The sequence below is a fragment of the Aulonocara sp. 'chitande type north' Nkhata Bay genome, linkage group LG6, assembly GCF_057382095.1.
Source record: "Aulonocara sp. 'chitande type north' Nkhata Bay isolate Kocher_YH1m ecotype deep benthic linkage group LG6, A_spYH_male_GT1.1, whole genome shotgun sequence".
Taxonomy (NCBI): Eukaryota; Metazoa; Chordata; class Actinopteri; order Cichliformes; family Cichlidae; genus Aulonocara; species Aulonocara sp. 'chitande type north' Nkhata Bay.
The window spans coordinates 42619918-42631119 of record NC_141349.1 but is presented as its reverse complement, the minus strand read 5'-3'; the positions used below and the strand labels follow the sequence as shown (position 1 = coordinate 42631119).

Here is an 11202-nt window from a genome sequence, read left to right as displayed (position 1 = left end):
TATATACCTGAAATGAAAAACAAACGAATAAACTGTTCTCAAATTCAACATCTGAGCTACCACATCTGATGAAGCAGGACTAAAGCACAGCCCCGTTGTATCAGTTTTACTGACAGCAGCACTACACAGCCTCTTCATCGCACCACACTTCTAAAAATAACAGTGGGTTACCTTTTAATTAAGCTACAGGAACATCCAGGTGAAACCTAGCGCAGAGGCTGGAGGCAATATTTAAAAACCCTGTAATTACCTGTAAAATTACAAACTTAAATGTGTGCGGCTATTGTGCAAAAAAACTTCCACTATTTTAGTGCTAAGCTAATAATAACGGACTTGGTTCCAGCGTTCTCTGGAGAAAATACATCAGACATTGATCAGAAGTCTTCATTTGTGCACACTGACGGTGAATATGAGCCAGTGATAAAAAATGTAGCATTTCTTTCATTTGGAAATTTATTTTATTTTATAATTGAGAATCATCACAGCAGTGTGAAACTATACAATCCTGAGTACGTTTACTGTTGCAAAAAAATTGTGACTAAAAATTGAAGCTTAAGATTTGTGTCATTAAAGATAAGATGGATCTTCATTGTCACTGTTACCAGGACAATGAAACACAGTTTGGCAGCTTGTGGGTTTTTACACTCAGGTTAAAGCAGGAATCTCAAACTTAAATGAGCTGTGGGTCATTGCTGGCACTGTTATCTCATGTGGGGGCCACTTTAGTGTTCAAGTAGTAAAAATAAAACAAACCACCACAAAAATATTTCCTAAAGTGTAGTGTTTTGTTTGTTTTTAAAATTTTAAATATTGTTAACAAGACAAGACTGCAAACGTGAATGCAGATTTGTTTTTCTCACTCTTAACAAACTGAAGCCTTTCATTGAACTACCTAATAAACACATTGGTGCACAGACACGTGGCAGCAAATGTAGGTTCAGGTTGTCTATAGAACCGGCACACCTGGAAAAGCACCATCAGTGTTAATGATGATGGAAATGCATGTCCTGACATACACTGTAAAAAAAAACGTGCTGTTTTTACAGGAAAACCCTGGCAGCTGGGGTTACCAGGGACTTCCTGTAAAAACGCTTTACAGATGCAACTTGTAAATTGATTTACAGTGAATGAATCTCAGATTAAAACTGTTAAATCTACAGGAAAAAGAAGTTAATTTCACACATAGATGTGATATATAAATACACTATTTCCTGTATCTTTTACAAGTAATAAATGCTTTTTGTGGATCCATAAACTGCAAAATTAACAGGGAAATATCGTACAAAGAACTAATTTAAAATGGTAGAACTACGGTGAAACTGTGCATATTAAATGGAGCTGCTCTGTAAATTATACATAAAATCTATGCTGAATATTATATGTTTTAATGTAAAATTTTAACCATAACCCAGCAAATTTCTTACTGCTACGCCTACACCCAAACATGCAAAAATACACATGAGAAAACACAAGAGAGGAAAATATCACTTTTGGGAAATTTATTTTTCAGCCACATTAGCAAAATGACAGCAAATGGATCCATTTTTCCAACTAACACAATATGCAAGGCACACAGCAACTACACAATTCAATCAAAATATAGGCTATAAAAGCTGTGGAACATTCCTGCAAAGCAAGAACCATGTTCATGAAACAAGCATTTGTTAGACCCTCCACCAGAAAAAGTTAAATAACCTGTTAAGACTTTAAAACAAAAAGCACATATTGTGCCAAAAATGATCATAATCACCGTGCAACGCAACACGCACCCTGCTGTCACCACAACCATGGCCCTGGTCAGAAAACATCAGCAAAACCACGTGGTGAAACAAACCTACACATGTGGTCTAGAAACACTGCAGTAGCAGCATGTTGTTTTTTTTCTTTTCTTATGTAAATAAAGAACATTCCTACAAAGAAAGAACATCTTCATGAATTGGCTTCATGCATTCGACCAGTAAAAGGTTCCAGTACACATTGTGGAACAAAATTAACAAAGTAAAACTAACAGTCCACAGAGAGTCAAGATTTAGGCTTAGCGCCACTCGTGGTCGGCGAGATCCTAAATCAGGGTGAGGACTCGAGGGTTCACACTGAGACGACGCTTTGAGTTTTTGTTCTCTACTTTGGTTCCTTTTTCTGGGTTTATGGAGAAGAAACACCTGTAGAATAACAATCATATAAAAGTTTATTAAGCATTTTTATAATTGATCAGTTAAAATACACATACAAAGTAAGTAAAAATTAAGTATATACATATATATACAGTCATGGCCATGACCACGTTCAAGACAAAGTATAACCAAAATGCTGTGGGGAAGTGAACAATGCATGGTCAAAAGTATTGGCACCCTTCACGAGTGTCTTCTGCAGTGATATGTCACACTTTAGCATTGTTAAAATCCAAAGCAAAGGTTATAGGTAGTCAGACGTCAGTTGACGCTTGGTCTAGCCCTGAGTCTCGGCCAGGCTTGGACCCAGATTCAGACTGTTAATGTATTTAAAAAAACCAAACAAACAAAAAAAACAACAACAAAAAACAGAAAAAACAACTGAAACCGGCTCCAAAGCCGACCGAGACTCAGAGCCAGACCTGGACTCGAACCACATCAAAGCCAGACTCCAGATCCCAGAGTCTCAGTTATAAGAAATAACAAAGCCATATTTGTTCACCTCTGAAGAAACTCTAAAGTGGAAGCCAGCTCAGATGGATAATGGATGTTGAAATTGTAGTAGCTCCCGAACATGAGGCACAGTGCAGAAATGAAGGAGGATATGTTTGTGCTGACGAGGTGCCGATCAACACTCAGCGTGTATCTTCTTGAGGAATAGCAGGACTGTCCTGTGAAGAAATTATTTAACAGGTTATATCAATAAACACGGCAGTCACATGACATTCTATAAAAAATGCACTTAAAAAAAAAAAAAGAGAGAGAGAGCTATGAAACAGACTTACCACACATGATAATAGTGGGTGTCAGAGGCACTTGCTCCAGTTGTACCTCATCTGCCAGACATGTATCTTCAACACAGAGAAGCATGGACTCCTCCTTCTCTTCAAAGTAGCTGAGTAGCTGTTTAAGGTAAAAGAGACACATGTTTCTGAGATAAGAATGACTATCCTTCTCTGGCATATCACTGGCTGAACTAGCAGATGCCATAGTTTCATGTGTGTTTTCTGAATATTCTGTACTGTCATTTGGGGGCTGAGGACGAGATTCCTTGTACATGTCATCAATACCATCTGGGGAACAAGCTTTATGCTTCCTACACATGTGAGAAGTAAATGATGACTTTTTTGTAAACATATGCTTACAACCACTTACTGGACATGACACAGACCTGCCCTCTGCAATATGATCGTTTAAGTGAGACACTAGCTCTTTCACTGTTTGAAAATGGCGGGCACATAATGAAACTGCACATTTTAAATCTGCAACAAGAGCTTTAGGAGTAGCTTGAAGTGCAGGTGCATTGTGCACACGATAAAAATGCCCCTTGAAAGCAGAGTACGTGGTGAATGTTTGGCTGCAATTGGCGCCAACACATTTAAAAATACAACAAGGCTCATTCTTATGCACTCTGCAATGTAGTACATAGCCTCTTAATGTGACCAATACCTTTTTACAAAAGACGCAGATGATCATTTTTAGTATTTCTAAAGTTTGCCTGTGCTTTTCAGCTGAACTAGCATGCTAGCGCTAGGTTATGAGCCTTGGTCTAAATATCAACTGGTGCTTTTATCTCGAAAAGACTTTCTGACGAACAAACACAGATCCTCAAAAAACACTTGAAATCGTATGTTTGTAATTTGTCCTAACAACGTAGTTGCTGAAAGTTCGATGTTTTCTTCTCCCGTCTTCTCTCTCGTGCTGGCTCGTTAGCTATAGTCGTGAACTAGGCGCTCTTCTCCTCCCGCCCTCACGTCATTATCCAATCAGAGACGAGCTTCAGATGCACATTCAAAATTAGGCGCGCTCAGTGCAACTGTGAGTGGCCTGAAGTAGCTTACAGCTCTGTGGAGATGAGGCACCATAGAGATCCTATGGGAGGCACTGTAAGTTTGTTTAGCCTTTAATAATGAGACATTGCTGACCTAACCCAAAAAAGTATTCTAGTCTAAGTATCACATTGCAATTAAAAGAAACATAAAGAATACAAGCATTATGACAGAAGCATTACTTAGTCGTTAAATAATAATTTCTTATTGGTTACCCTACAATAGGCTGCAAATGATTTAAGAAAAAAACATGATGTAAACAATTTTAATTGTATATTTTTATATAGCCTATAAATGGAGAGGCAACCTCTCAGGTTCACAATGACATCTTCTGTGAAAACATTTTTATTAGTCCAATCCATGACTTTGCATCATTTCATGAATCATGTTAAAAGTAGGCCCAGTACATCCATGCAGTTGTAAAGTGACTTACATATACGTCATGTGTTTTTAAGAAAAACTGACTAAAACTGTGATTTTTACAGTATTTGCATGTCAAATTAACATGATTGTTTGGTTATGAGTATTACGGTGTTTCACTGTTTTTATTCACAGTATTTGTAGTTTTAACCAATAAATTTGATTATAATCACACATTCATGTTGTAAATATAACAGGAACATTCTGTTTAAAGGTTTACAATAATTCACTGTGATCGAAACAGGAAAGTTGTGTTTTGGGGTTTACTATACATTTCTGTAGGGGTTTTACATGGTTTTTATGTCAATTTCACTGCCCTTTTTTACAGTGTATGGTCCCATCTCAACATCACATTTTTTAGGAAGGGCCTTGCATATTTGAGCAAGACGATGCTAAACTGCACGCCACAGCTATTGAAGCAGCTCGGGCTCCTAGTGGAAGAGCCCTGTGTGAAAGCTGCCTGCCTGCTGCCAGCACGAGACAATTACTGTACTTGTTTTATTGTTTTATAGATGTTTGTTTGCCTTTATGTTAATATGGTTGCTTTGATTGATGTTTTTATTGTTAAGTTTAAATTGTTTTAAATGCATTTATTCATTTCTGTGTGCAGCACTTTGCATTTGCTGTGGTTTTCTTTAAAGAAGCCTAAAATTTCAATTTAAATTCATGATGTCTCAAAAAAAAAACAAGCAGACTGTGTTGAAATTTGCACTTGGCACAATCTCAGCCTGTTCATTGGTCTTCTCTTTCTGCACAGACATGTGGCAGCACTTCTGTTGCATTTTTATTTTGTTCATATTTAACAAAATAAAAATGCAGACATTAGTTTTTGACTCTCATTAAACTAACACAGCCACTCCCTCAGCATGTTTGTGCTCTCTGCTCATATCGCCTTCATATTAAATCATTTTTTGGCTTTTTAAAGAACTTATTTTAACAACAAACAAAAAATTTACTTCAAGAGCTAAACTGAGTTATATTTCTTCACATCAGTATACGGGCCACAAGTAGGGGTGACATGGGCTGCAAGTGGCCCCCGGGCCGCGAGTTTGAGACCCCTGCATGAAACCCATATCAGTGACACTAGAGTGGAATCAGGCTTCCTGTTTAAAGCACAAGAAGGCAAGTTTAATTTTCTTCGTCTTTGTACCTCACCATTTTTTTTCATCATATAAAATCAATACAAATCACTTTTACTGCAAAAAATACAACATAGCCTCTGTGATCATCTGTCTGTAAAGCTTCATAATGAGTTTCCTATAGTCTTCACTTACTGGTGACCTCATGGTTTTTGAAGGGATAATTTATCCAAAGCAGTGTAAATTTAGGTTGAGTTAAAAGTTTGCACATTAACTGGAATTGCTCAATTCTGAATACATAAGTAAGGGTTCAAGTAATGCATGGATAAAGTAGGAAAACAAATGTACAGCTCCTCCATGCTATCATTTGTAAATTCTGAACTAGTCTAACGTTGCATGATTAATACAGAATGCTGTGTGCAGCCATGTTTCTCAGTAAAGCCTAAATGTTGGTTCCCCATTAAAGCGAAGCCTCGTATTTATCCACATTATTTTCCTTTTTAGGCGATGCTGAATTCAGTCTGAAATAAGAAGTTGGGCACTTAAACTGTTTCAGTCCCAGGCAGAATATTCACCTCACAGGAAAACTGCATGTGTGACACTTCTCACCCTTCTGCTTCGTCAGCAGTGCAAGAGTTAATGTCTGTGGCGAGAGCTGCTGTCTTTAATTCAGCCACGGAAATTCAAATGACATGCAAATGCTGCAAGACACCTTCATATGAGAAAGAGCACCATGACAAGGAGTCTCAGGCAAGTTTTACAACGATACACTTTTATCCAGTTAATAGAAATTTGGCAGTGGGTCCTGACAGACAGCTGCCTCTCCCTGAGCCAGGTTCCACTGGAGGTCTTTTCCTGTTAAAGGGGATTTCTTTCTCACCGCTGAGGTGACTTGCCACATGATGCATCTTGAGATGAGCGTTTCTGGGAGCTTGTGCCATAAAAACAACATTGGTTTGGAGTAGAAGGCCTGCAGGTTAAACGGCATCGCCATCACCTGCCAAAGTTGTGGTTTAGTGTCTGATTTACAGTTTACAAAACCATAAACTCGACTTGACCTGATTTGATCCAGTTAAGCTGAAAAATACCGAAGAGACCACTTGGGAACTTTTGGGCTCAACGGATTCATTCATGTACCAGATTGAGTCGGCACACCTAAAACCCTGTTAGCCTGTGAAAATGATTACTGCTCTATGCTTGTATTTCATAAAAATGTACATCTAACTAAGTCCTAATAAATCTAATCTAATTGTCTCTTTATGTTATGACACAAGATAGAAATGAGTAACAGACATTTGTCAATTTAAAATCTCAGTGTAGATAAAACAAATCTGGATTTACATTGTATCAGCTCTGTGAAACCGACCTTCAGATCTCTCTGAAACAGTGAGACCTTTAACAAAAACATGGGAATATAACATTTGGGCCAAGTATATGAATAAAAAATGTTTTGTTTGTTTGTTTGGCTGAAGACAAGGTAAGAACAGCAACTAAGTGTAGTATTATTAAATAGCCTATAATTATGGTAGTGTACAGTTTTGGGTGGGTGGAGTAAATAATGCCATTTACAGATATTGTACAGTATAATAATTTTGACCTGTAAGGGTGACAGTCTGGGGGAATTTTGCTGTTTCGCCTCTCAAGTGACCCGTAGTGCCTGCAGGAGGGGAGGAAACGGAAACGCAGACAGGCTGGAGGTCCAAGAGGATTTTTCCCGCCTGCCTCTTCACACTGGAGTAGCATCATATCCCGCAGGGGGACACCAACGACCTTCTGAAAATCCTCACTGTCTATCGTACTTTGTTACTTGGCCCTCAGGTGACAGAAGACCACACAGAGGTTGAGATGAGGAGATCTGAAAGGAGACTTTTTGAAGTGCTGCCCCTCCCTGTAGAGGTATGGGGTGTGATGTACCACCATAGGTACAGATGATCTGTAGATGAGGCCTGCACTGTTTGAAAGCTTGCAATATCGTAATGTCAGTTTAATAGCACGTTTCATTATACATGAACCCGACGTGATTAGCACAGAAGATAAAAACGTAAACATGCATGTAGGTTTTACGATGCCTTCAGGCAGTGAAAAGGCAAAATAAAAAGTGCAGCTCCTGAGTGTAAACATGTGAACAAAAAGAGTCTGAGTCTGTTTTTGAATGCTGGCACAGATGCAGCTGATCTCAGGTCAGCAGGCAGCTTGTTCTAAAGAACAGAGCAGTAGTCACTGACTCGGCATTCGTGAGTATCAAACACATCATCCATCGTTGCAATCGATGATGTGTTTTGCACAGCACATACAATGATTTAGTTGATATTGTGACTTCCTGACACTTTTTCTTAATAACACATTTGAATATATTAGCATTTATTAGAAGCTTATATTGATTTAATAATGTCCACTTTTGTGCCGATGTCTCACACTGTAAGTGTAACACACATGCAGCTCTGTTCAGGCTGTGCATATAAATGTTGTCACCATGTGACTTGTGGGTCCAGCTTTAAGGGTGTGAGGGTGCAGTGCTGATTTACCTAGCTAGCAGCTCAGTTAGCATCAGTGTGTTCATAGCACAGATAGCTGTATTATATATAATACAACAGAGTCCTTATGATGGGAAACATTAACTAGAGAGACCTGATCAGGGTTTTGTATCAGAACCTAAATATGCTGGGCATTATAACAGGGGAGTCTATGGGATTGGCTCCATAGTGTACTGGTTAACACATCTGCACAATATGCAAAAGATTCCCAGTTTGAGACTGGGAGGAGACCTAAATATGAAGATGTGTCAAATCAAATATCCTGCAGTGGTGACACCATATGAAGGGGTCAGCTGAAAGAAGCCTTTAGTTTATGGGATTTATTTGGTTTTGGACCCAGTTTCAAATGGCTTTTCTTCAGTTTGTTGTACTTTTTAATTCCAGCTGTTGGTCTGAAAACTGCTGGCATCCTAAATTAATTTTTCTGTTCTCAGGATAAATCATAAGGAGAAGGACGTGGCTGCACCAATGTGCATATTCAGGCTCATTTGTTGTGGAAGTTGTGATGCAATTTAAAATAAAAAGGCGAGTTATGCCATATATGAAGGCGCTGCTCAGCTTCATGTTTTTAACTGATTGTAATATCAAAAAACAAAAAGTGCATGGGCCTAAAGACAATGCGACTGACAGGAGTCACCAGAAAATGATGCAAATAAAAGTTTAACTGTAAGATTAAAGAAGAGATGCATATGTAATAATGCTCATTTCATTACAAGCTGCGCCTTTGTTGTTGTAAAATATTAGTATATGAGAAAAATCAAAACACATCTGTGATGTTGCATTTCGCCTTGAACCACGTCGGCACTTTTTGACTATTAGTGCCCTAAAAATGATTTAAAATGAAAATTAATTAGTGTTGCAAATTATCACTGGGACTGTATCAATGAGGAGGACACAGGCCTGAATTGGTAATTCACGTCAGTGCTTGAACGATGCTGCTGGGTCAGCATTCCCATTTCCATTTCATCAATAGGGTGTCTCACACATTTTACAAGGTGATTTGTTCATTAAAATGAGAATGGGCTGCAGCTTTCAGGAGGTAAGTACCCACTTCAAAGCACCTGGAGACACATATCAAGATGAACAGCAGAGATAAACATAAAACTTCCCCAGCTTTTTCAGTTGCACCGGGAAGAAGACAACACTTGAGAAAAGCAGTTTGGTGCAATAATTTGTATGCCTGGTTACCTGCAGACTGCTAAACAGAGCCGAGGCTTTGAAGCTCCTTCGCACTCGCTTTCCCTGCACTTATGGGAATAGACCGAACATTTATTGAGTTCATTTCAGAATATTTTAGATTTAAAACCATCTCACTGCTGTCGCATGTTTTTTTTTTTTTTTTTTTTTTTTTTTTTTTTTTTTGGAAGTGACATCAGAAACAGCAGCATGTGACATCACGTGATGGCGGAGCTTCAGTTCATCCTTTGTCATCCTTTTTTTTTTTTTTTTTTTTTTTTAATAGGACAGGGGGAAAGAATGAAAGAAAGAGGGGGAGAGGAAGAAAGAAAACCAAAGGGGAGAAGAGACGGTGAGAAGGGGGGGAAGAGAGAAAAAAAAAAAAAAAAAAAAACTCCTGGGTCACCTGTATGGAGAGAAAGAAAAACAAAAAAAACAGGGGAGACAGCAAACAACAAAGAGCAACATAATAATAAAAAAAAAAAAAAAAAAAGCACCATCACAATAAACTAGCTAGTCATAGATATCAATAGTTACTAAATAATAAACGATATTGTGCAGCACGCAAGATAGACAGCGCACAGTGTGCTTTGAGGCAGCAACCAAGAAAGCTGTAGTCCGCATCTGTGAATACCCGTGTGTACACCTGTGTGCATACCTGTGTGGATCAGCATGCTTGCATTCCAAAGGTTTCTCCATGTAATGATCTGCTAGAGAGTGTGGGGAGCCACAGCCCTGTCCTCTATGGTATCAAGCAGGTATGGAGGAGATCAAAACTCCAGACATCCAGAGGCCCCCAGAACACAAGAGACCAAGGAAGACCCACAGAGGGGCAGCTGCGCCACTGTCCCAGAAAGAGCTGAGGAGAGTCCCAGATGAGGGCTCATTCAGCAGCCGCGGAGCAGAAGCCAGGGGGAGTTGCAGTGACGCGCCCGTGAGCTCCCCCGGCAGCCAGCTGTGCCTGAGTGACCGAGCCCCAGGCCGAGAGGCCGGGGGCACCCCACCTCCAAAGTGGCCCGAGCGAGCCCCAATAAGCGGCCGCCAAGGAGTGAGCCGGTGTGTACCCGGACGCCCACCCCCAGATACAAAGAACCACCAACGCACCGATACCTGAGGGAGTCCGCCACCGGCAGGGGAAGTGGTGGTGGGTGGAGATAGGCCTCCAAACCTTGGAGGGCCCGAGATGTCCCCAGAGAGGTGGCGTCTGATACACAACCTGACATATAGACACAGACATACAGGCACACACAGACACAAACATCCATTCCCACCCTCATGCTCTCATATGTACTTCACACTCAACCAACGTGGAGACAGACATAAAGAGACGCTGTACACACGATCACACTCCCCAAGCGTACTCTACTAACCGGGTCTAGGTACCCTTGCCCCTGGAGGGGGGAACTGCACCCAGACCCAGGTGGTGTTACCCTTTTCCCTGCGGTGGGGAGAGGCAGACCGCCCCGACTCCGCAGCAGCAGGGAGGCCCCAGACCGCAGTCGGACGGCCCACTCCTCCTAGCCCCCCCGCTCCAGTAGGCCGCAGAGAATGGGGGTGAGAGAAGACTCCAAACCTCCCTCCACCCGCTCATTGTAGTGTTGATGCATGTGTGTTCTAAGGTGCAATTAAAACCCAGGAGGGCATAGAGCTACCTGCCAGAGAGCAGCAGGTAAGCGCATAGTCCCTCCTGCTAGCCCTCAATGTCTACATGTATTTAAAATTGAGAGGTGGGCAACGACGCCAGGGGTGAGGCGTACACCCTGATGGTAACTTGGACTCCGTGTATCGTGCCCACCCCCAAGATCCTATATGTATGTGTAATGAGAGTGTGAGTAATGTGAATGTCTAAGTTGTGGGATAAAATTGAGGCAGAGGCAGCCAGAAGGGGACAGAGGGGGGGGTAGCCTCCTCTGCATCCTGGTGACATACCCCTACTCCAAGGCCCTGCATGTGTGGGTGGTTGTGGTGGAGCAGGAGGAGGGAGGCAGCTGGA

The 11202-nt window shown here is 40.7% G+C and overlaps 1 protein-coding gene across 1 annotated transcript; it reads right to left on the bottom strand.

Annotated features, from left to right (window-relative positions):
- Positions 1-1733: 1733 nt before the first annotated feature.
- LOC147328596 (uncharacterized) lies at positions 1734-4733 on the bottom strand. The gene is made up of 3 exons (XM_086297083.1): positions 2957-4733; positions 2674-2842; positions 1734-2162 (listed from the first exon to the last, which is right to left on the bottom strand). The coding sequence occupies exons 1-3, from the start codon at positions 3645-3647 to the stop codon at positions 2063-2065; spliced, it is 960 nt and encodes a 319-aa protein (XP_086153209.1). The 5' UTR covers positions 3648-4733; the 3' UTR covers positions 1734-2062.
- Between the last annotated feature and the right edge of the window lie 6469 nt (positions 4734-11202).